The 26368-nt window shown below is 43.3% G+C and overlaps 1 protein-coding gene across 1 annotated transcript in view; it reads right to left on the bottom strand.

The window, feature by feature from the left end:
* The window catches only part of LHCGR (luteinizing hormone/choriogonadotropin receptor), a 53027-nt gene that overhangs the window by 1800 nt on the left and 24859 nt on the right, over nt 1-26368 (bottom strand). Inside the window, exons 7-10 of the mRNA XM_072938328.1 lie at nt 15970-16038; nt 10989-11063; nt 7203-7388; nt 4120-4200 (exon numbers count right to left, since the gene is read on the bottom strand). Of these exons, the coding sequence (XP_072794429.1) occupies nt 4120-4200; nt 7203-7388; nt 10989-11063; nt 15970-16038 (411 nt within the window). The remainder of the gene's footprint in view (nt 1-4119; nt 4201-7202; nt 7389-10988; nt 11064-15969; nt 16039-26368) is intronic.

The following is a 26368-nucleotide window of genomic DNA, read 5'->3' as shown; positions in this document are numbered from 1 at the left end:
AGAAATTAAGGAGCTGAGGAAGAATATGTCATGAACCACAAGAAGAAATAGTGAAAATAGATACTTCTTAGGGTATGAGTCAAATCCAGAGAGTGGACTGAAGATGGACTCTGTCCCTCATGAAGGAAAGCCCCACCTGTGCCATTCCCTTTCTCCCAACACCACTGCTACTGCTTGAGTTCAGATTTTCATTTTCTCTTATGGGACAATTACATTAGTTTTCTTCCTGACATCCTTCCTCCAATTTTAGCCCTCTCCTAGTTCCATTTGTATATTCCCTCTGTACTGGCCTTTCTTAAGCACAAATGTATTAAGTCAAAGATTTCCTAGATTCTCAGTGCCTATGGGATAAACTTCAGACTCCTTGTGATGACCTCTGAGTCCCTCCTTGTTCTGGATTCTGCCTCCTTCTCCAGTCTCACTCTAAGAAGCAGTAGTGCCGCGCAATTCAGAGCACTGGCTCTAGTACGGGACTGCCTGAGTTCCAGTCTTTATAGGCTGTGTAAACCTAGGAGACATACTTAACATCTCTGCACCTCAGATTCTGCATTCGCCCAATAGGGATTATAATCATACCTCCTTTATTATGGTTGTGCTGAGGATTAAATGCAATAACACATGCAGAATGTTTAGCATAATGCCTGACACCTGTTAAGTGCTCGGTGCATGTTAGAGATTCTTATAATTCTCTTTTGCAAATCCCCTGTGCAACCCAACCCTTTGGTTACATGAAATGAGTTGTGGCTCTCAGAATAAGTTCTGCTGTTTCATCCCTTTGTCTTTGGATATGCTGTTTCTTCTTCCCTTTCTTTTCTCATTTCTCTGGTGAATTCCTCCTTGTCCTTAAAAACAAGCTTCTCTACAAAGCCTTTCTTGATTCTGCACCTCCAAGGAGTTTATCAGCCCTTCTCTCTGCCATGGCTATGCTTATGTACTATTGTAATTCTCAAACCATATTGCCATTATGTGATGATGCATGTCTTCTTTGATAGTCTTCTAGGCTATTCTTTAATAGCCTTGAAGGCAGGGGACTAGGTCTTACTTATTTCTGAAATCTCAGTGCCTCACACAGTTTTGGCTTGGAGTATCCATTCAATAAATGCTTGTGGAATGAATAGACCAGGCTGATTCTGGCTCTGAAAGGAGTGGAGTGGCTATGGGGCAATGAATGTTACAGTATGATGCATGCAGGCTCAGCGCATTTTCTCTTTGCCCACAGTCTGCTAATATAATCTTGGGAGGTGGATAAATGGGCCCCATCTTTCTGTCAGGGCCATTACAAATATGTATTTCACCTTAGGGTTCCTCACGCACTAAAAGGGTATTTTTCTCTGCTCTCAAAACTTAGCTTCTCATGTTCTGTAGAAGGAAGTGTGTACCTAATACAGTGAGTGGGTAAAATGATATATTTGAGCAACACGACTACCTAAGGGAAATAACACAGATTAAAAAAAAAAAAGAAGAGAAAGAAATCTATGACCTGGGACTCAAAAAAAGGTGCTAGAATATCATAGAAACCAAACTGGAAGTAGAGAAGCACTGGTGCCTTGCACAGAGGGCTGAATAGGAACCCCTCCTGCTTTATTATTAAATATAAGTAGCATGTTTGTTTGTCCTCATCTTATGCACATCAGTATAATTACCTAATTTTTAAACTTTTAAAGACATATTGTGGTTATAAGAACAGTGAAAGAAAATAGGTTATTTCTTACCATTGGAAAGGTCCTTAAAGACCAATTCATTGAACCCTTCATTTTATTGGTAAGGAAACCAAGGTTAAAGGAGGGAAGTGACTTGCCTGAAGTCCCTAAGCACTAGATACTGGTGGCAGTGTGAGGTCTCCATAGTCATGGTCCAGGGGCCTTTCTTCTACTTCACTATCTCTCTGTTTTTCTGAGTGTAGCCCTTGGATCACTTTCACCAGAATCATCAGAGTGTTTGTTACAATGCAGATGCCTGGCTTTACTTCAGGCCCTGAATCAAACTCTCCAGGCAGAGCCCAGGAATCTACATTTTAAGCAAGTTCCCTGGATGATTCCTACAAAATAATAGGCTTTAATAAATCAGGTGAACACTTTCCAACTGTTGTTGCCTTAATTTCCCTTACTGCTTTCCCCTTATCAAAGCTACTTCAGCTGCTAGAAGCACTAATACAAAGCGTCCAAAAATTCTGCTGTGATTTCTGAATAAATTTATATCATTAAGAGGTCAAACATGTTCCTTTTCCTTCTCCTCTGGTCCCTTGCTCTTTCTTTTTTTGCCCTACTGAGCATATATCCAGCAGTTTTTCTCCTTGGTGATTTTTCTTTGGACCGAATACCTACCTGCTGCTACTAACATTTGGGTCCTCGGATGGCTCCTGAGGTCAGCAGCATGCTTATTGACAAAATCCAGCACAGAGCTGTCTTTAGCACTGAAGGCTGTGCAGGGAATGTGAATGGACTTGGATGGGCTTAGCAATGTTGAGTTAGAGGAAGGAGAACCAGTAGCTCCATTGCTTCAGTCACAATGAGCACAGGAGAAAAGATGGGCATTTTAGGAGGACAGTGGGGCCAGCCATAGCAGAAAGGACACCATGATATCTTGGGGAAAGCAGATAAGATTTGGTGGCTGGCTCTAGAATTTCTAAACTCTGAGTACTCAGGAATAGCAATCTGGTGGGAAGAAGAGGAAGGAGATTTGTCATTTAAAATGTTTTCACAGGGAGCACACGTTTTACTTAGATTCTGTGTTATTAGGTAGTTTTGGGGATGCTGAAGATTAGGGGCGCCTTTTAAAAAGTGTTAGCATAGCAAACTCAAGATTGTATGCTCATTTTGAAAGGTTTGGGGTGGCAGGGGCTAATGATGATTGAGACTGAGCTAAAGTCTCCCCTCCTCCCAAGCCACCCCTTGATGCTACTATGATTGACTGTATCCAGCAGTTGTCTCCTATTGATGAGAAAAAAGCTGTATGGTTGCAAAAGGGTTCTGCAAAAGGTGGTTGATGGAGAGAGTGTTGAGAGAAGAGTGGGAAAGGTGAGGAAAGGGAACACTGGAAGATAAATGGTGTCAGGCCTGAATGGAAGAAACAAGGAAAAGAGGATACAGACTATCATATAAGGTGCCCTAGATGCTGTCACCATCGTTAACAACTCCCTTCACTCCTGTAGTTCTGAAAGCCAAATGATATTTCTGCTGAACTTTACAGTTGAGAAAAAAGTCTCAAGAAAGTTAACTATTGTCCAAGGATAACTAGTGTTACAGAAACCTTAGTGCCAAGAATTCATATCCAACTCCGAGAAGCCCCAAGGCGCAGGGTCCTTCCATTATACCACCCTGCTGCCTCTATATAACTTGCAGATTGATAGGAAAAAAGAGAAAAGAAATGGTGCAGAAGAAGAAGGGAGATTGGCAAGGTATTTTAGACGGGCATCTGGTTTTGTGGCCTGAAGGACATGAGGGAGGGGCTGGGGGGTAGGGTGGGAAATAGTGAAACTCCTAAATCGCAGTAAATGTGGCATGGGGACAGTGGGATCATCTCTGGAGGCTCTTTTACATTTGAAGGTATGGGAAATGCCAAGGCAGCAGAAAAATGTTAAAAAAAAAATCAGTCAGTAGAATAGAAATGGAGCTCCCATAAATGTATGTTGGTGACAGTATTAAATTTGAATAATTTTAAGCTCCAGAGTATAATGGCCAAGGTGGCCTAAGTCTCTTTGAAGGGAAGTGGCTACTTCTAGGAGCCATAACTGCAATCAGTTACTCTTTGTGGAGTGCTGGCCACGAGACTAGTGAAAAGTCCATACAAATGAAGCTATCATTTGAATAAGCCCTTAGTGACATCAAAATACTTGCAAATAAAGTTTTAATTGCTGAAGAGAATTTAATGTAATTGTAGACTGAACAGGTAGATGTGTTTTTTAAAAAAATTTTTTTTAAACTGGTTGAAAGAGATAACTGATCAACTGGATGCCACTTGCAAAGAAAAAAATCCCCATTTTAAAGCTACTAAAAAATGCTTTGCAAACATCCCCCCAACCAAGACTTTTATCAAAAGAAAATTGTTGGCACTGATAATAATAAGGTGTACGCAGAATGAGATATGCCTTCCCGAGTTTCTTTGCATGCAAATACTTACAGTGTTTCATTATTTGGTCTCCTTGCTGTGCTTTCACATTGTTTGGAAAAGTTTTTAAAAATGGAAAATGAAAAATTCTGCCTGAAAGAGAAGAGGTAAAAAAAAAAAAAAGACCACCACAGTTGAGCTTTTGGTCTTTAAACTAAAACCTGATCATGTCTATTTATGCTTTGTTTGTCCAAATTCTTTACCTATTACACCAGCGTAGTGTTCTGCACCATTGTCCTAACTGAACCGTTTCCTGGGGAGAGAGTAAAGGCTCTGAATTGTCATCAGAATGCTTCCAGCTTAGATAAAATGCTTCTGAATGCTAAGTGTTTTGTGTGGGCTCTAGAGATGAAAAAACTTAAATTGTCACATCGAATCATGGATTTTTCAATGCTCATTAAAAGCAACCTTTATGGTGTATTTAAGGTTTGCTGCTCACCACTCTCCCCACCATGCTGGCCTTGATGAACAAATAACCATTCAGAGCTCCTGGCTTTGAACTGTAACTGGGAATCTCTTTTGTAAGGGTTTGAAGATCCTGGGCCTGACATTATGATGTGAATTTTCTGCTTATGTACAGAACTTTAATGTGGTTGCTCTGCAGTCCTCCCTCTTTTCCTCTAAGAATTTTAGCCTATGGAAAGGGGGAAATGTCAAGAAATTGAAAGGTCCACTGTACTTATATCCTGAAGATGAAACCAAAGGGAGGCACAAAGGAAAAGTGGATGAAGAAATGGAGAAGAGGAGAGCAGGCTGTGAAAACCTCAACCTTTCCTGAGGAGGAGGGAGAAATGAGACAACCAGAATCGACATTTCTGTCTGTGTGTTGGTCTTCCCCAGTGTTAGCAGGACAGTTCCTTGTAGGAATGACCTTGTATAAGAGCAGGAAGGTGGAGAATGTTTCAGAACTATTTGACCTATTGGACACACTTTTCACCAAAAGTAATCGGTTTGTTGTTTGTGTGTGTGTGAGTGAGAGAGAGAGAGACAGAGATACTGTGTGTGTGTTTGATCCTGGCTCTCTGTATCTGATACTTAGAAATACTGTGTGTGAATCAATCTGTAGCTAACAGGAAATGTGGTTGTTCTTGGCCTTCAGATAATAGCACTGGGTTCTGTCTACTCTATCTTTTCTGAAGTTTTAATCATAGATACCGAGGAGGTTTTGGGGGCCATCTGCCTCGGCAGCTGTGTTTGCCCTCCAGGCGCAGCAGCTGCAGGGCAGAGGGGTGACCCAGAGCTGGCACATACGGTCCACTGGCCTGGCTTCAGGCCCTCCATCCTCATAGCTCCTGAGGTCTTTCTTTCACCAGCTCTGCTCACTTCCAGCCCATCCTCCACCCTGCTGCCAGAATGATATTTTACAGAAACAAATCTGAGTAATTTTGTTTCAAATTCTTCAATATCTTCAGTTTTGAATTTTCCCAACCTCTAAACCACTTGGCCTGGCACTCAGAGACCACCATAATGCACCTCTCCCTGGTTTCTTCTCCTCACTCACGCTCCTCCCTGTAAACTGTAAGTCTTGTGCTGGTTTTTCTGAATGACTGTCATCCCACTGTCTCTCACCTCTGTGCCCTCACACAAGCTATTCTATCTTTCTGGCATGCTTTTCCCCCACCCCTGTCCAGCTAATTCCTACCTGGTCTTCAAGGCTCAGCAGAAGTCACTTCCTCAGGAAGCTTTTCATAAGCCCCACTGCCATTTAGAAACTCTTCCTCTGTTCTCCCGGAGTACTCTGTTCTGTTCTCAGCTCTGCCCAAGATTTGCTCTATTGGACCTAAATTTTGGCTGTCTGTCTTGTGTGTTGTCCCCAACAGTTAGTTGCCTGTGACTCTGTTGGTTAGGATGAGCTCTTACTCATCTTTTGTAGCTTCAGGCTTTTGCACAGTGTTTGGAACCTGCTGAGTGCTCAGTTAATGTTCTTTGAAGCTCAGTTAATGGTGCAGAGTTCTCCAAGCACAGCGAGTGGTTTGTCTTCTTGGTTACCTCAGAAGCCTTAGGTAGAACCACACCCACCTCTGCAGGGCAGAGAGTAGGTGCACGATAATAAATGCTGGTTGATTCGTTATAAATGGGTTGATTCCAGAAAAAGACAGTGGCATCCTAGTGTCACGCTCTTAGCGTCTCATCTAATTCATTGATTGAGAATATCTTCTTAAGCTGTATAATATCCCTTTAGGGCAGTGTTTCTCCAACTGTAAGTTGTGACCCATTCACGGGTCATGAAAACGGTAGAGTGAATCAAGACTAGCATTAAAAACAGACAGACATGAAATAAAATAAAGTAGATAAGATATTATCAGTGTACCCCACGTAAAAAAGTTTAGTGCTTTGTTTTACTTCAGTTACATATGTGTCATGTACTGGGTTACAATGTAAAAACGGTATTTCTTGGTGTGCATCACACTCAAAAAAATCTGGAAAACAATGCTTTAAGGAAAGAATGAAATCCTGCACTCTCTGCCACTCCATTCTGGATTGGCATTAATTAGTTGAATCAATAAGGTGCCCCACACTGGACACAAACCAGCCAGGAGCCTCTGCCTTTTCTGTTTCCACACTAAGCTAATCCTTAGGGAGGTAGGATTCTGTTCTGTGACAGAAGATAGTCTTCAGCTGGGAGAGAAATAGCTTAAAGAAACAAATCCTTCTATAGTGTTTTGTGTCCATTAAAAAAAAAAACCTAAGGATTAAGACATTAGGTGAAATTTACTCTATTGAACCTACTGCTCCCACTTCTCTGATAAGGATTAGAGCTAGTTGGTCTTTGAGTTGCCAGTTTTGTACTCCATTTTGCAGCTGCAATTATAGCCTTATTTAAGGCTGTAATTCAATTAGCTCAGAATAAGCTACAAAGGTCTTCTAGCTGCAGGGTGAATTGACTATTTGGAATCAGGTTTCAAGAGGAAACAGGACAGTTCATTTTCTTCTTGTCTATCAGAACGTGACCCCAGGACTATGGAGTTGGTCTCGAAGGCAGGGAGTGAAGGGGCAGGGAGCCATCGACCAGTTGAGTATTTTGAAATCTGAGTTGTGTTTGTTTTTTTTTTTTGCCGTAGCTTGGCAAGCTCTGCCTTTGTTTTTTCACTTACTCTTTTGTTGGCAAGTTTCTGAAAGCACAGCAGTGGCTGGGGTACGTCAATGTGGCATCCAGGAGATTGGTAAATTTTTCTCTAGATGGCAGTTTTTTCAGAGAATAGGATGCTGTGGCAATTAGCGTCTGAATGGATTCCAACCCATAGCTAGGCAGGGCCTGCAGTTTAGTGGAAGAAATATCCCTGAAAAATAAAAGGGAGAAAGGCTTATTAATTTGTTTATTTATTTAATAAATTTGATTCATAGACGGAAACTTCCTCTCAATGACAGTGTCATTCTGGGTTCTGAGGAATCTTTTCTCCATCTCGCCTTCCCCTTAATTCTGTGTCAGTTACTCTCATTAAGATCTACATTCAAAAAAGCTGTGTTGTGTTGTTTTCTCATGTGCTCCCCAGTATTCTTTTCAAGGCTGGGTGTTGCTCCTTGCACCTGACACGCGTTCGTTCCATTCGCATTCTCTCTCCCCTCTCCTGATTCCTTTCTCCTGCTCTCTTCCCTCCCCCTCCCTCTCTCCATGTAGCAGAAGTGAAACAACCACTTGCTTTCTGAGACCGCAGGCACAGGCAGTTATATCAGCTTTTGTGCTCTGCCCCAGGGGGAAATATTTAGGGCCTCAGATGCCTCGGTCTTTGATTGATCACGTCCAGCAGGGAAGGGTTTCATGAAGCACAGGCTGGCTATGCTATTAAGAGCCACTGTGTGGCATTAGCCATCATCTGCCTTCTCTAAAGGCAAGCTGGATTCATCTGTCCAAAGCAAACAGGCTCCTGGCCGCGCAAGCAGAACTATGTGGAAAGCCCAGGCCTTGCAGACAAGGTCCTGGACCCCTCAGCTTTTGTAGACATGAAGCAGTGTCCAAGAAAGCCCCCAAACAAGTTAAATGTGAGGAGAAAGAGTCTTGGGGAATTTAAAAATACTGCCATCTTAGGGCTGCTGCTGATCCCCCATGAAACTGTACAGCTGTACAGCCTACCCACCCCCAGCAAACCGCCCCAATACTCAGCGCCCAGCACATTGTGGGGGGTGGTCAGCAGGTGATTGATGGACAGATGGACTCGACAACATGGAGTGATGACAAGTGTAAGCCCTTGGTGGAATAATCAAGGTGGCAGAATTTGCCTCGGTGACTGCAGACGTACTGCTTTTGTGTCCTTACTGTTTTAGGAAACCACTGTTCTCATTCTACTTTACAGAGTTATTATCCTAGATGTGTTAGGGATTGAGCACATGATTCTTTGCAGGCCTGGTGATTTTTTTGTTTCTGTTTCTATTTTTATTTTTTTTGGGGGGGTAATATATATTAAATTAGGGTTCTAGAAATGGCCAGGTTTCATTACAAAGGAGTGAATATCTGGTGATAGATTTTCAGTTTCACTGAGAGAACAGAGGGTGAGCTATTTTGGGGGTGTGGGTGGAAGGAACACTTACAGACACCACTTAAACTGTAAAGGTACGGTGAGAATAGTTACTTGAGAGGTAAGAGACTTAGGTCTGGTCCCACTGTTTTGGACAAGACAGTGTGGATGCCCACAGTGCTCACAGTCTTTTCTCAGCAGGTAGACCAAACAGCTTTTCAGGAAAGACTGTCGTGCGGGGTGTCTTACAACCACACTAACTCGTTCTTGTGTCTGACCAAAGGCAATTCTCTTTAGCTACTAAGTGCCCAAGTTGGTGGCCTGTGTGCTGTAAGAAGTCTGCCTACAGAGTGTGCTATCTGTAATACTCTGAGTCTGATGTACTTTGAATATGAGACATAGAGACAGGGACCCCCACTCCTAGGGTCAGGTGGCAGAAGGTGAGAGACAGCAGAGAAAGCAATGGGCAGGAGCCATGAGGTTGTGGGAGCCATGAGAAAGTAGCTGTCCTGCAGCTGAGTGGAGACGAGAGAAGAGTTAGAGTTGATAAGGACAGGAGTTAGAAAGTGGAGAGGGTCAGGAGTTTGAGCGGCCGGGTTGATGGCGGCAGGGAATGAGTAGACAGAATCAGAATGGATGGTGACAGGAGCTCGGAAGTAGACGAAGTCAGGAGTTGATGGGGCAGAGGCAGGAAGTAGACAGACTTTGGGGTTTATAATGGTGGGAGATAGAAAGTAGACAGAATCGTGAGTTGATACTCGCAGGAGTGAAGACATAAAGAGTGGGTCAGTTCATTCTTTCCCCTGATCAAAGCGCTAAAGCCTCCTCCTTTTGCTCAGAGAACAGGTGATGTCCTTACAGTAGCCACGAGGCCTCCTGACCTGCCTCTGGCCCCCCTGTGTCCTTCTGTTCTAGGGCCCTCATCTTGGCTCACTCTGCCATACTGGCCTCCTTTTTGTTCTGCCAACACGGCAAGTTCCCACTCAGTTCCCTCCACCCGGAATGCTCTTTCTGCTGATACATGTAACTCGCTCCCTCACTCCTTTCAGGTATTTGCCTAAATAACACTTTTCCAGGACAGTCTTCCCTGACCATCTCCTCGAAGTGGTAACGCCCCCTCCCTAGAACCCTGTTTGCCCAGCCACCTGCGTTTTCCTCCCGCACGGCCAGCACCATCTGGCCTTCTGCATGTTTTCTTCACTCCTTTGATCCTGGTCTGTCTCCCTGACACTGCGAAGGCACGGGCATTTGTCTTCTCTTACTCTCTGCTGTTTCTCTGATGCCTAATCTAGTGCCTGCCACATAGTGTGGACTTACAGTTATTGGACAAATCAATGAAAGAGTGAGTAAACCAACAAATGAACTGGGCAACACTGCTCACCATCTTTCTAGTACTTTTCTCACTTACAAATCACATGCCTGTGGATTACTTTCCTGATTAGTGTTGTTTCCCCTACGTGATTGTTATCTCTTTATGGGCGGGGACCGGTCTCTCCAACTTGGGGCCTGGTCAGCAGGCCTGTTCAGTCAGTGCTGGCTGAGGGCACTAGTACTAGTGCAGCAGAGCAGGGAGGGATGGGCCAGCACCTCTGTGGAGAGGGCGACGAGGCTGGGGCTGTGGAGTGTCTGGAGCCCTGTCCCATTTCCCCCTGAAGCCTGACTGCAGCTGTGGTTGTTTCCTGGAGGATGTTTCCGGCTTCCCAAGGCGTTGTGAGGAAACCACTGATTCCATTTCCTGTCCGTCTTAATTTTCCCACGTGTCCTTACACAAAACTCCCCTTAACTGAGGGAACGTGGCCCCGCTTCTTTCACCCTCAGTGAGCCTGACCATAGCACCACACACAGCTGTACCCACGAGTAGGTGCCGGGGGGGACACCCACCCACCCTGCCAGCACGTGAGGGGGCCCTCCATGTTTGATGCTGGTTGAACCATGTCTCCCCAAAATTCGTACGTTGAAGTTCTAACCCCTACTACCACAAAATGTGACTTTATTTGGAAACAGGATCTTTACAGAGTAATCAAGTTAAAATGAGATCATTGGGATGGACCTGTATCCTTATAAAAAGGAGGAAATTTGGAGATGGACAGACACACACACAGAATGCCATGTGAGGACTGGAGTTGTGCTGCCACAACCAGGAGCAACGAGCAAGGCCTGGAACGGATACATCCCTCACAGCCCTCAGAAGGGACCAACCTTGCCGATGCCCTTATTTCAGACTTCTAGCCTCTGGAACTACGAGACAATAAATTTGCTGTCCCCGCCCCCCCATCCCCCCCATTTGGTGGTGGGTAACCCTTTCACATGCAGAGGCTAATTCCCCACAAACCAGACTGGGGACGATGTGGCTGGAAACCCTAAGCAGGGCTGTTGGGGCGCTCTGGGCAGGGAGGCGGGGAGGAGAGGCAGCACCCCTGTACTCACAAGATGCTAGGCCCTGTGGCCCCCCGGAAGGCTTCATTATGCATCTTCTCCAGGTGTGCATTTTCCTTCAGCTCCCTGTGGGGAAGGACAGTGTCCTTAGTGGAGTTTGCAGCTCATGAGTCAACAACTATAGCTGTGCACGTACACTTTTGGAGCAGCTCATGTGCATGGCGCTCAGGGATTGAGGGGACAAGGTGGGAGGCTGTGGGTAAAATGCAGAAAAGGCATTTCTTGTCCTTGGTAAAACTGTGAAATCTCTGGTGTGTTTGGCTCCACCTTTTCTCTGCAATTTTAGCCTCACTCAGTGGAACGCTCTGTCCTACAAGGGAAAGTCCTTCCCACTCCCATCATGGAGTTTTGCACGTTTACTACCGGGCAGCTGGGTGGGAAAGAAAATGCTGCTCCAGTGTTCAAGGCTGAAGGGTGGAAGTGCAGCCCGCTCGGTGTCAGGCTCTCAGCCTCTGTGACCTTGGTGATCTCAGTGTTTGTTAATAGTAATACACTGAAGTTTGCAAATTCTTTTCTTAAAAAGAAAAGTAGGGTCCATTCAAAGCTGTCTCTTTCATCCTTAATGGGACTCTTTCTTTCAGCAGGGGAGGAAGGACATCCTGTATAGAAACCTGCCCCAGAACCCGGGTGCCCCACAGGTCTGTGCCATGTGCTTGATCATCACCAGGTGTGCATGTCGTAGAAACAAAAAGGTAGAGGGCCAGCCACTGATCTTAAGGCTGTGGAAGCCAAAAGCTGCTATGGCAGCTTCTGTTCCCTTTAATTCAAGACAGCTTAGGGTGAACTGCTCAGGACCAGCTCAGCCTGGCCCTGTTGAGCAGTGTCTGGGTCCTGGCACTGGTGTCTCCAAGCACAGGCCTTTCTCTGGGTGGACAAGGGAGCTGGGAGAGGAGTCCCTGGGCTCAGACTTGCCAGCTTACTGTTGATCACTTTCTTCCTACAAGGGAAGGGCAACATCTCAAAGAAAACCCTGTCCAGGAAAAGCCTGGACAGTGGGCACAGTGGACACCCACCGTGCGACATGATTCTTCTGCACCACCACATGCAGAGTAAAACCACCTGCACCCGCTCCCCTATCCCTGGCAGGATCCTTGGTAATTACCTGGCTCATCTCATGGCTTTACATCTTCCTCATCGTCTTTTTTCTGCAAGTCTCCACATCACGCCTGCCATTTAAAAACTGCCAAGATCCCTAATCTTAGTCCCTTGGTGGCTGTTTTCCACATGCTAAGCGTTTTCCTTGGGAAGCCTCAGCCCTTTCATCACAATGCACCCGTCAGTCTCACATCATCCCATCCCCTGGGTGTATTTCCACTTTCAAAGACATGAGGTTCTCAGAGTCAATTGCTATTGAAAATCTGAATCAAAAGAAAATTCCTTCCCAAACCTCCATGGCTCTTCTTCCTGATTTGGTTAATTTTAATTATGTTCAGTTATGGTCATAAATCATTAAAACCAGGTTCTGTGGGCAAATAATCCTCATGTCAGCCAGGTCAAATTAATTGTTCAAATTTTATGACAGCAATTCACATGTTTTATTAAAACTCGGATCTTTCTGTATAATGATAACTCTGCATTATGTAACTTGGTCAAAAATAGCTCAGATTAATCTACCACACTTTTCTGGGGGTCGCTTTTCAGATATTTCTCAAGGGACATGGCCTTCTAGGTATGAGATGCAAAGGCAGGATGGCCTTTGAAGTGCAGTGGGAGAATCCCCAAACTCCAGCCAAGGCTGGGAATGGTAGGGACGGACTCTCAGACTCCCTGGAGGTGTCTGAGGGTAACCACCCTATCCTGCCTTAGTAAGTAGTGTATTTGAGGACTTTGTAGGGCTTTGGTGTCATTGTTCTGAACAGCTTGTATCAGGAAGGTGTCAGAAACAGGACTGGACTGTATAGTTTGAAAATACTTCTTAACAGTTTTGAAACTAATCTGCCTGCCCTGCTCAGACCCTTCAGAGGGTCTTACTGCCCGAAAAAGAGAATTCAGACTCCTTCCCAGTTCAGAACTCTGTCCTGCTCAACTTGCTCCTGCTACATCATCCAGTCTTCCTCTGGCCTCGTCTCAATTCCTGGAGCTTAATGACTTCTTTTCTTTCCCAATTCTGGTCCTTCGCACATGCTGCTCCCTCTTCCTGTAATGCGCTTTCTCTCGTGATTGCCGGTGCCGACTCCTTGTCGTCTTCTAGGCTCAGCCTAACATCATACCCTTAGTGATGACGTTCCTGAGCACCTGACCTAGAGTCAGTCACCCCCTGTACTCTCAGACCTCATTGATGGGTTATTTCCTTCCTAGTATGTCTTACTACCTGTACTTTTCTTTTTGTCTGTCTCATCTGCTAGAATGGAAACTTCACGAGGGCAGGGACTGTTTCCACTGTATCATTGCAGACCCTGCACTTAATACAGTGCCTGATATGTTGGTGATGCTCAATAAATGTTTGTTGAATGAATAAATGAATGAAACTGATTTGTGTTCTTGGTTTCCTCTTTCTTGCAACAATGAGGGGTGGAGAATACAGAATCTTGACTAATGGGACTTTTCTAAGTCTACATCATCCATTTTGGTGTCTCTAAGGCAGTTGGGACCCTGCTGACTGAGGACCTCCCTCCTTCTGCCCTGCTTTCACTGACCTCCCAAAGATGTACTATGCTGCTCATCCCCTCACCTCTGCTTCTGCTCTGGCTTCTTTGTCTTGTGTCTTATTTCCCCCCAATTTTATATTTAGTCCTCTTATTTTTCCTCCTTGTCCACGTGATGTCAGCCACAAAGGACTTCAGCTGCCCCTCTCTTCACATAATTCTGACTTCCACGCATCTATCTCTGACTGCCGCTTCTGACCCTCTGTCCTCCCTGTTAACCCATGAACCAACCTTCTTTAAGCACCCCTCTCACATTTCCAATCCAGAACTAACAGCTCATTCTCTACAGGGGAGTTCCAAATTCTTTACTCTAGCATCAAATTCTTCCTGCTTTGTCCCTAATCCACATCTAAAACTTTTTACAATGTACTATTTGCTGGTCTGTGAACACATCTCCTGGTTCCTCCTCTGGGCTGTTCTTGTCCTCTGCCTGGAATGCATTTTCCTTCCATCTTTTGCTTGTCCAAGTTAGGCCCAGCTCAAAGCCTATCTCTCTCATGAGGCTTCTCTAATTTCCTTCTCGTCTGCCTTTGAAATCCTAGAGGACTTTATCTCTCTCACAGCGGACATCATGCTTTGCCTTCTGTTTCAGCAACTATTGAGTGTATAGTTTATCTACCATATGGAGATGTTTCTTCCTAGGCTGTAAGCTTCTGCAGGGCAAACACCAGGGCTTATTCATCTTCATTTCTCCTCAAAAGATAGCATGTTCCTTCAAACACAGCTTAGGCCTGGCAAACCTTGTTGAGTGAATAACAGAATGAGGCATCTGAGAGTACTGGGCCGGGAGAGGATAAGCCTCTGGTTTTAATTTGGCAGGAACAGATTCAATTGGACAGAGTGAGCCCTGCCTTACATTCAAGTCAAGAAAATGAGGGAAAATCCACTCCATGAAGGACAAGTTGTTAAAAAGCTATCATTTCTTGAGCACTTAGTATGTGTCAGACCTGTGCTAAGTGGATAAAAATCAAGCCTTATTTAATTATTCATTCATTCATGATGACTTAACTAGGTAATAGGATAAATAATTAATAATTGGCACCTATTCTATGCCAGGCAGTATGCTAAATACTGAGGACAGAAAACATACCATTGCATTTGGTGGGGGGATCGTCAACACAAGCCTATTAGTGGCTCCATTTTATGGATGGAAACACTGTGGCCTAGACAGGTTAAGTAACTTACTCAAGGTCAAGTCAATAAATCGTGGGATTGGAGTTTGGGTCCCAGTTAGTGACTGTTAGAGCTGTTCTCTAAGCCTCCACGCTATATAATATGGTATCAATATAACAGGAGCTATGGTTAGTATCTACAGGTAAAATGAATAGTATATTGTATAGACTTAGCTGTTCAACTTCAGACTGGCAGCATCGGCATCTCCTGGGAGCTTGTTAGATTTCAAATTCTCAGGCCCTCCCCTAGACCTACTGAATTACAATGTTTGGTGGTGGGGCCCGGGACTCTGTGTTTTAACAATCTCTGTGTTATTATTATGAGTGTTAAAGAAGCACTGCTGTAGGCCCTGGTTCATACATATGACTTATTTACTTCAAAAGCCTTTTCATTTGTTTGTTTTCCTTAACTCTGGCTTTAGTTGAGCCTTCTACCTGCTCTTAGTTTTTATTCGGCACAACTGTAGGATGACCATCACCTTACCTGTACCCCTTATGATTCCAACAGCCACAGCCCTGCAAGCTTTGTGAATGAGCCACTGTTTTAGAAAAGGAGCCATGGAAACAAAGAGAGGTTGAGAACCATGAAGGAGACAGTAGGGATGCTTTCCTAGGGTGGAAGGCTATTAACACTTGGGGCTAGGGTAGGGACTGGTGAAAATGCAAAGCTCTCTCACCTTGTGGAAAGTGAACCCCTTACCCATCCTCCCTAGCACCCTCTCCAGCAGCAGGGAGACAGGATTTTATGTGGGCCCACTGAGGCTGATTAGGCTAGTAAATGGCATTACCCAATTTCTCTGCACTGGGGCCAGGAGAAAGAATTGTTTCCTGAAATTGTGCTGCCTCTAACACACCATCGACCTGAGCACGGGGACTAGAGAGGGAGGCTGTGAGATGAAGGAGCCTAAAGTAGGGTGTTGAATATTTCAGCAAACTGTCAACTTCAATGTATCTAGGCTGCATCTGTCTTTGAAATCAGGGTGCTCTGGGGTTTCCAGCCAGCCAGTTGCTTAGTAACATGCATGAAACGCTGAGGACCAGCCACTTGAAAGTTTATTTTTGTCCTAAGTTAGTTGCTGAAGATTGAATGTGATCTGGTAGCCAGAGTAATATTTCATTTTTATTCATGAGCTGGGGAAAGAAACACATACTTACAGGGAAATCAGCGTCGTCCCATTGAACGCATGGCTTTGTATTTCTTCAAATCCATTTCCATATAGTTTGCTGAAGAGGGAGGAGAGAAGGTTCAGGAGCGAAGGAAACATAATTTGAATCACATTCTTCCTTCTGTGACATTTATTACTAAGATAATTACTGGCATTTACAATGTTTCTCTAACATTTTAGATTCCAAGGGCCTGGTAAGATGAGACTGTTTTCTAGCTGTAGTTTGCTTGCACCGCCACTGCCAGGACCGCCGCTGATTCGTTAAGTGTTTGTTAAGTGCCAGATGTTGATCAGCCATCCTACATATATTTTATGATTTAATCTTCACCTTCATTTCCATTATACCTAAGCCTTAGTGTGGTTGTGTAGCTTGCTTGAGGTCAAAGAAGACCGGTAGAACCGGAATTTGAGGGTAATGCTCAAGTCTTGCCTCTGGTTCCACAGGCCTGTGTGGGTGGACGGGCTCCCCGCATTGCTGAAAGCTGAGGGCGGAGGAAGGCTCCAGTACTGAGGTAGCATTTCTTTTGCTTGGATGAATATGTGGTTGTGCTGATGTCATGTTTTGTTCCACAACCAAGAAGATTCCAATGTCTGTAAACAGTTATTCAAGATCCATTATGTGGATAGTCAAATCAATTTAGTTGGATACAGTCAGCAATTTAAAAAAAAAACGAGATGAAACAGAATAGAGCAAAATGGAAAATATTAGAGTATGTTGCAGGTAGTCAGGCTAGTACTGTTTATGAAGTTTTGTTCCACCATTTTTGTATGTTATATACATGTGAGTGTATATACATATATGTCTGTCCAGAATAAGTCATAAGACACTCCTTAGAACACAGATGCTGGGAGATGTTAGAGCCAGAAAAGAGCTTGGAGAGGCTCAAGTGGCACCCCTTCATTTTGCAAAGAAGGAAATAGGCTCAGAGAAGAAAGTGACTTGTCTAAAGTCCCCAGCAGGCAGAAGTGAGACCAGAGCACTCTTCGTCTGGGGCTGTTTCTAGCACATCAGTTTTGCTGCTTGGTTTTACTTTTCTGCCCTGCCATATCCACATGGCCCCTCTTCCTCCCCCTGTAGAGTTATGTTCAATGTCATGTTCTCGGTGTGGCCTTTCCTGGCTGCCCTATTTAATCTACCATCCCAGCATTCCGCATTCTCTGTCTCTCTCCTCTGATTTCCTTTATCACCATCTGAACCGTATATTGTCTACCTCCCCCAGCAGAATGGACACTTCATGAGAGCAAGGATTTCAAACCGTTCTGTTCATTACAAAATCCTCTGCATCTAGAATACTGCCTGACACCTGGGAGGATTATAATAAATCTGTTTTAAATGAATTACATGAACAAATTGAGATATATATATATATTATATATAAAATGAATTTCTTACTGTAAATCATGGTCAAGCAAATTTGAAAGCTACTGTCTCAAATAGAAATATTTCTGTAAGTTCTGCATGAACAATGATACAAGACTCAGGTGAGAATGGGCTGTGGTATGATATAAAATTAAGCTTCTACATCTGCCAAGATGCTGGCTTCCCTTTACAGGGTTGCTGACAGCTGCATGGCCGTGTCAGGAACAGGCTGGGGGCTGTGACTTGAGAAGCAGTTTAGACACTGTCTCCACCTGCTCCTCCTCCATGTGGCTGCTGTCCACACGGGTTCTGTAGCCTTTGTTAAATAGAACAAGCAGGGGATTAAATTTCGTCATATGTCTATGTGTGTAATATGTGTGTATGTAGTATGTGTGTGTGTGTGTGTGTGTGTGTGTGTGTGTCGGGGGGGCATCTCTTTCCATAAATGCACACCTGAGACAAACCAATGTAAACAGAAACATAAGTGAGACTCAGTGTTGAAGCATGAGACTGGAACCCTGAAATTCAGGAAATATAGAGATTATAAAATAGCTTCTAAGTCTCCTTATTAGACTGAGTTCAGAGAGAGCAGGGAGCATATTTAATTCATCTTATAAAGCTCCGGATCTCTCACGATGCTTACTGTCTAGCACGAGCTCAGTCCGCAGGCTGGGGAGCCAAGGCCTTGCCCTTCCAGTGGAGGAAGAACCTTCTCTGGCTGCCCCTGTTCTCCTGTGCTTCCTTCTGTAATTCTTCTGGGTTTACAGCAACACACATGAGCTCTTAACTGTATCCTGTGACAGATTAGTGGACGCCACTTTTCAGTAGTTTACTTTCCTCGTTTATATTGTAGAATCTGGAGGGGAAGGCACTTGGTTTATCTCTGTTGTCTGTGGAATTACATACAACATTTTTGCCTTCTTAGCACACTCCCACTGGAATTCTCTTTTTATTTTACACTTAGAATATTATTCTTTGGCAGTCTCTTGTCATTTGGGAGGTTTGCAGTCCTTTATAGTAATCTCTTTTAGATGAAGAAATCACACTGGTCTTTCCTCTAAACCTCTTTGAAGGTCGATTTCTTAGAGTCTAGGCCAGTGTTTGTGAAATCATTCTTCTCCATCCACTGAATCAGAATCTTCTGGAGCTGCTGGCCAAAAACGCAGACCCAGGCCTACTAACCACATGCACTGCAGACCTACAGAACCAGAATCTGGCTGTGATACTGAGGAATATACACTGTTATGACAAGCTCTCCCAGTGAGCTTCGGGCATGCCACTTTGGGATCCCTCACCCTAGCATGTATCATAGGATGATGCGGCTCTCATCATTTCCACAGTGCAAGTCAGATGGTCTGCTGGGCAGAACTGAGTCCAGATTCTGGTCCTCTTACTGCTTTCTCTACCTTCTAAGTGGTGGAACTACATGTATAGGAAAAGTAGCTCCCACTCTGCTGCCAGTACTTGTCTGGATGCCCTTTCCCCATCACTGTTATGAGATACCCTGATCCTACTTTTGGTGCATATTAGGATTTTATACTTTTTCTGTGGGGCTTACAATGCCATTGCTCTAATTGCAGCCTCATGGTGAAGTCTACAAGTCCTGAGTCCAACTGCCTAGCCTTGAATCCCAGCTCCTCTACTTATGAGCTGAGTTACTTTCCGCAAGCTATTTAACTTCTCTGTGTCTCAATTCCCTAATCTGAAAACAGGGATGATAACAGTCTTGCCCTCAAAAGGCTGTTTGTTGTAGGATTAAAATAGTACATATACACTAAACACTTAGAAATAGGTTCCGGAACAAAGTGAATGTTAAATGTGTTGCTCCTGTGATTATTATTATGGTTAACAGTGGCTTCCAGCTCTCTGGCCAGAACAGAGGGAAAGATCTCCCTTTCCATGCTTTGGACGGATGCCCATGAAATGCAGTGACCTGTTTAACTGAACTGTCATTCTCCTCTACTGAGGTGGGGGCCTTTCTTCTCCTGGGTGGAGCAGGTCAGTAGGCCTGGGCTGCCCCAAACATACTCCATTTTCAGGTATTCTCAGCCACCTTTGGTTTATTCTGGTGCCATCGACATTTCTGCCTTTGGATATTTTTCATGTCTTTTTTTTTTTTTTTAATAACCTAGGTCCTGCTTGTCCCAACTTTCCAAAGAATGCGGCTTACTGATTCCTTTTCAGCTGCTGCTCTTCGGCTCTGTTCTTAACAGTCACACACAATAGAATGTGCTGCCTTGTTTTGATTAAAAAGAGTGGCTTTCTTACTTTGGAGAAATTACAGATGTGAGTGGGAGACTTCCTGCTGTCGGGCCTGCACAATGCTTTAAATGCCCTTCAGAACATCTGGAGAGTCACTTCAGATGGCTTTTCCCCAAAGCACTGTGGTGTCATAATTAAATGAAGAGGGCTTCCTTGCCTTGAGGATGCTGTCACAGGCGTAGAAATGAATTTTTCCCTCACCTCTATTACAATAGCTGTTTGTTACTTTAAAGCATTGTCTATTCAATGTTAGACAATTGTGACTCAGACAGAAAGAATGGCACCTTTTTATTCAAAATAAGATTCAGGCTTTAGAACTTAATCACAGATGACACTCTAATTCTGAATGCTGCCTTATAACAAACTCCAAATATTCCTGGGGGTCTGAAAGCTCTTCTGGGGTTATATTAGCAGTATTAGACATTCTGCCAGAGTTCCCTCTTGGATCATGTAGGCACGTTGTTTTTGGATGATTTCAAAGAAGAAAGCCTAATTTAGGTTTACAGATTCTCAGGGTCTCAAAAAATGGCCCATGGAGTGGGGAGGTGCTGCTCGCCTTAGGATTTGGGGTCTTCCCAAGTCTTTATTGAGGACACAAAAGACGTACAAGATCTTTGTTCTTGAGAGACTCATAATCTCACTGGGTGAAAACATGAAAGAATGAAAGAATAACACAAGTCATTAGACAGTCACTGTGAGTGTGTGGTACATGGAAATGAGAAGTCTTGGAGAAGTCCTCTTGGGCTGGAGAAGTCAGAGGAGGCTGCATGGTGGAGCTGAGACTTGAGTTAGACCTTGCAGAGCTAGTAACATTTGTTACCGAAGGGGAAAGCATCCTATTTTAGAAAATATGCCCAGTGGTACTATATCTGTAAGCAAATTTTTATCAAATGACTCTACCAACATCATCCCAAAGAAGAGGGATCCTAAAATCACCACTTTCTTCTCCATGCAGTACTTTGCTGAGGTCCTTTTGTATCTGAACAATACCTCATGTCTGAAGACAGTTCTTTACGGGTAGCTGTCACTGCCATATGCTGCCATGACCCTAGGATGTTGGTTAGAAGTCGCCCGTTGCTGTGGGGCTCCCAGTCTCTACAGCCCAAGATCCCTCTCCCTGATACGAGCATGCCTCTTGCCTTTCAGCAGTACTGAGTTTTTATGTTTCCCTCCACCACAGCCAATTTCATGTCAACTTACCACATGCAATAATAAAGAGGTGACAGGCATCCAAAAGAATAATGATAGCAATGGAGTATAATATATTGAATATAATTTTTAAAAACTCTGTATTTCATAGTGATATTTAAAAAGAGAGAGACAGCAAGAGAGAAAGAAAGGAAATGGGGAAAAAAGGAAACCTCATTTTTACAGAAGAGTGCTGGCTGATAAATGTAGAGGGAATGATACATTTAAAACTACCATTTTGGAACTCTCTGTAGTAACTGAATAATGAACGGATGCGGAAACTACTGGAGGAAAGGTCGTTGGCCAACTAGGTTCACATGAACTCAAAGTATTCCACCATGGTTTCTTATTTATGACAAAGCAAAAAATGTGCCCTTATAGTGAAGAGGTGTGGCAGTCATCACCTTAACCAAATGGCCAAGGAGTGGCACAGCATGGCATGATGTGCCTCCTGGTTTGATGCATATAACTTCCCCTTTGTAGTGTTCTTGTGGAAATGTTGACCTGAATCTAATCATGACAGTACAGTCAGATGAGTCCAGACAACTGATCTGGGCCCTTCAAAGGAATTAGTGTCATATAGAACAGAGGAAGGCAGGGGGCCAGTTCTCAGTGGGTGGGGTTGGGAGGTGGGGTTGGGAGAACTAAAGGACGTAACAGCAAAAATGCAAAGTATAAACTTTGGTTGAATTCTGAGTTAAAAAAAAAATCTATAAAAGACCTCAATTTCACTTGGATATAGACTGTAGGTTGGATGATATCATTAAATTCATGATTTTTTTTAGGTTAATGGTGTTGTAGTTATGTAGAAAGTTTCTGTTTTAGGGAGATGCATGCTGAAGTATGGAGGTATGAAGTATCATGATGCCTATGAACTTCTTTTGGATGGTTTGGCAAGAAGGAACTGAGCTGTATATACCGACACATATAGAGATGGTGGTGAAGGGTGGTGGTAGGCTGTTAATAGTAGGTAAAACTAGTTCAAGTGTATAGGAGTGTTCATAGTGCTGTTCCTACCATTTGTCTGTGGAAAGACAAATGGAAAGTAATTCCATTTGTCAGTTGAAAATTTAAAAAATAGAAAATATTTAAAAACAGATGATGTGGGATTTCAAAATTGTAGAATAGATAAACAAGATTACACTGTATAGCACAGGGAAATATACACAAAATGTTATGATAAATCACAGAGAAAAAAATGTGACAATGAGTGTGTATATGTCCATGAATGACTGAAAAATTGTGCTGAACACTGGAATTTGACACAACATTGTAAAATGATTATAAATCAATAAAAAATGTTAAAAAAAAAACAGATGATGAGCAGGGTGGGTATAGCTCAGTGGTAGAGCACATGCTTGGCATGCACGAGGTCCTGGATTCAACCCCCAGTACCTCCATTAAAAAAAAAAAAGATGATGAGACAGGATGTTTTGGGGATAGTCTAAAACAACTGGCTTGCTGAATATTATTAGTTTTTAATTGTGGTGGTACAGTGTAGTTGACACTATATAACTGAATTGAATTTGCACAAGGAGGTATTAATAATCCCATTGGATAGACAGAGATAGAGACATGTTGAGGTTGGGGGACTGGACTAAGCCCGGTTAGACTCAGAGCCAGGACTAGAACCCAGGTTTTCTACATAAGTGCCCAGCAGTCTCTCTACTATGGCTCATCACAGGTACAGCCTGGATGCTTGTCATCCTTTGCCAGGCATCCCTTCTCTGAAGGGTCTGGGAGAATTAATTGCTGTGACCTTTCCTTCTGTGTATGTAGTTCAGATGGGAATCAGGTTGTCTCCCTTTTGAGACTGGTATGACCAGTCATCTAGAATATTTTAAAGGTGGTGCAGCCAAATCCTGCACACTCAAGGGGCACATTTCAAGGTAGCCTCTTGAACCTGCACCCCAGTGTTCATAGCAGCACTATTTACAATAGCCAAGACATGGAAACAGCCTAAATGTCCATCAACAGATGACTGGATAAAGAAGATGTGGTATGTTTATACAATGGAATACTATTCAGCCATAAAAATGACAACATAACGCCATTTGCAGCAACATGGATGTCCCTGGAGAATGTCATTCTAAGTGAAGTAAGCCAGAAAGAGAAAGAAAAATACCATATGAGATCACTCATATGTGGAATCTAATAAATAAATAAATAAATAAATAAATAAATAAATAAATAAATAAATAAATAAATACAAAACAGAAACAGACTCATAGACATAGAATACAAACTTGTGGTTGCCAAGGGGGTGGGGGGTGAGATGGGACAGACTGGGAGTTTGAAATATGTAGATACTGACAGGCATATGTAGACTAGATAAACAAGGTTATACTGTATAGCACAGGGAAATATATACAAGATCTTGTGGTAGCTCACAGTGAAAAAGAATGTGACAATGAATATATGTAGTTCATGTATAACTGAAAAATTGTGCTCTATACTGGAATTTGATACAACATTGTGAACTGACTATTACTCAAAAAAAAATGTTAAAAAAAAACAAACGATAGCCTCTTGAGGAGATTTAATGAAAAGCCAAAGTGGCTATAAAGAGACATAAGAGCATAATGCATAGTTTTAGCATTAGCCCCACTGAGCTTCTCCAGCATCAAGTCAAGTGTTTTGTTTTCATTAAATGAGCTCACAGTTGGTAAAGGTCTGGGTGGGGGGAGGGCAGGAAAGGTTCCACAAAAGCAAAATCTCAAGCACTGCTAATAATGAGAAAAGGAGGCTTGCTTTCATTATTTTCTAATTAAAGAGTGGAACTTTATAGCTGAGGAAATAAGGCTTTCCTCTTTAAATGTAATACCCTCCTCCAGCGGGGCACTCCTTCACTCCCAGAAGGGCCCATTCAGCTGAGAACAAGGGCCAAGCAAATGACTAATCACTCTTCTCCAGAGGAAGAGCCGTGAGTGGGGAGGGGGATGGACACATAACGCCCCCACAGGCTCTCTAGGAGCAATGGAGCTGCACTTTTCATTAACTTCAGCGGTGGGGCAAGTCCACCCTGCTGGTAGGCACTATTCTTCTTAAAACTATAACTAATGCAAGTTAATGGCCCCTAATAGAAACAGTGTGCAGTGCTTGTGTACAGATGCTAAAACATGATATGTAAGAACAAATCTTTGGTTGCTCCTTGGGTTTGGTGAGGTGGCCCCCTCTTATGAGCTCATATCCCACAGTGGGTTATCTCAACTTTCATTTGCCTATTGATCTTCTTCCACATTGTCTGCTCATTCAGTCCTGTTCCACTCCACTCCCATCACAGTCCATTTACCTGGGAGGGGTACCTATTGGTTCCTGATTATTGTTAGATTTAGGTCAAAATTGAAGGGAGTCTTGGGTATTTGTGATCTCTGAATAAAGACTACTCTACTGAGTGGTTTTTCTTTAATACTTTTTTTGAGTTACTTCTAAGCCTTTATCCCCTTTTCCCTGCATTCAAGACCCTCTGCAATCTCCTCCCCCTTGTCATTTATCTAAACGTATTTCTCATTTTTTAAGCAAGATGTTTACTCCCAATGCATATGCCTCATCCTGTTTTCCTCCTTCCCACAGCCATGCTTTCTCTTATGTTCACTTGGAATACTTAGTCCCCTTTTCTCAGTATGTGATACCACATGATGGTTAAGACCATGACTCTGGAGCGAAGACCATCTGGGTCTAAATCTTGACCTTGAGTAAATTACTTAACTTCTCAGTGCCTTGGTTTCCTCATCTAAAAATGGAGCTGATGGTCCCTACCTCATCAGGTTGCTGTGAGACTTAAATGAGTTAAAAAAAAAAAGTACTGAAAAGCAGCAGAGGCATTTAATAAGGGCTGTATAAATATTTGCTGCCATTATCACCTTTACCCATACAAATGTTACTGATCTCCAAGGTCTAACTCAAGTCTCAGCTCCTCCATCCAGCCTCTTTGACTTCTTTAGCCCAAGAGGACTTCTCCAAGACTTCTCATTTCTGTGCACCACACACTCTCACGGTGAATGTCTATTGGCTTGTATTATTCTTTCATTATGTCATGTTTTCTCCCATTGAGATTACAAGCTTCTAAAAGACATGGATCTTTTATGTCTTTTGTGTCCTCAATAAAGACATGGAAACACCACAAATCCTAAGGTGTGCAGTACCTCCCCACTCAGTGCTTGCTCTATAAATGCCCTGTTTCTGACAGGGGACATGATGAGTGAGTACTTCCAAATCCATATGCAATGGTGAGTCAGAAACACTTTATAAACAGCTGGAAGAGCTACAGTACGTGACAGAAGTGGAGGAGTTGAAAGACTTGGGTATTCAAGAAGGTTTTCTAGATCAAGTATCCTTTCTGGTGTTCAAGATTTGCAAGTTAAGAATACGAGTTATTTTGAAGTTATTTTTGTTGCTGCTCTATATTCTTTTGATTGTAATGCTCTGAATCAGGGCTGCATTGGCCACAACTTTGTCACATGACAATTATATGTATTGAATTACACGTCCACAAAAGTACTGTGCAAATGCAGTTTACCATTGATACCAATTTCTAGAATCCATTATATAAAAGAAGTCCTCTGTGAGCTGGTCTCTTCTTTTGCTTTATGACCACTTCCTCATTTCAGGGTCATCTAATGCATGTTCTCTCTTTTGTTGAGGGCATTTAAGCTCATTTATTGCCTCATCACAATCCTGCCATGGGCTGTAACCAAAGCAGAACAAGGTAGAGGGATGTGGATGTGGGGAGCAGAATTGAAGATGAGTCACTGAGCTTTGGATATAAATGAGACATGGTACCCAGGACGTTGCCTCTGAATGATGGGGCAAAGGAGGGTGCCCCATGTGAAGATGGCAGGGATCCCAGAAGGAAGGAAGTCAAGCAGGTGGACAGTGAAGAGAATGAGTTGGGTTATCTTAATATGATGTCCCTTGAACTTTAATGGGCATGTGATTGCTTGGAATCTTATGAAAATGCAGATTCTAAGTTGGTGGGTCTGGGATGAGCCTGAGAGTCTGTATTTCTGACCAACTCTCAGAAGATGCTGTAAAAGCTTGTCCAGGGACCATACTTTACATAACAAGTCCTTAGGAAAGGGCATGAAAGGGATAGGCCTGTGAGCCTGGTAACCTGATGTGTAATTGGCAGATAAAGAGACATTATTTTCAAGTGTTAAAGGATTTAGGGAATGGGCATAGATGACGTTGCTTCAGAAATAAAGTGAGCAGGTTCCAAGGGGAAGGTGAAAAATGAGAGAAAGCAAGAGAGTGAGCAGGGTCCGTTGACCGACTACTCTACCTACTTGGAGAATATCCTCCCAAATTCTTTTCAGTTGAAACTTGAAATTTCTGTGCTCTCTCTTAACCAAGACAGCCACCCCCTCCAGGCTGTCTCTTCTCAGCTTCAAAGCAGTCCACGGATGTAGTGAACAATTTCATCAGTTGGAAATTCGGTCACTGTAAATCCTCAGGGCCCATTTGATTAATTTGAAACTTAATGGGTTGGCTGGCTGTCATATGAACATATGACCCAGCGGCTGTCCCACACAACTCCTTTAACCCTTGGTATTTTAGGTCAAAAAGGATGTCGCTGGCG

The sequence above is a fragment of the Vicugna pacos genome, chromosome 15, assembly GCF_048564905.1.
Source record: "Vicugna pacos chromosome 15, VicPac4, whole genome shotgun sequence".
Taxonomy (NCBI): Eukaryota; Metazoa; Chordata; class Mammalia; order Artiodactyla; family Camelidae; genus Vicugna; species Vicugna pacos.
The sequence above is the reverse complement of the archived record's forward strand: the minus strand, read 5'-3'. Positions and strand labels throughout refer to the sequence as shown.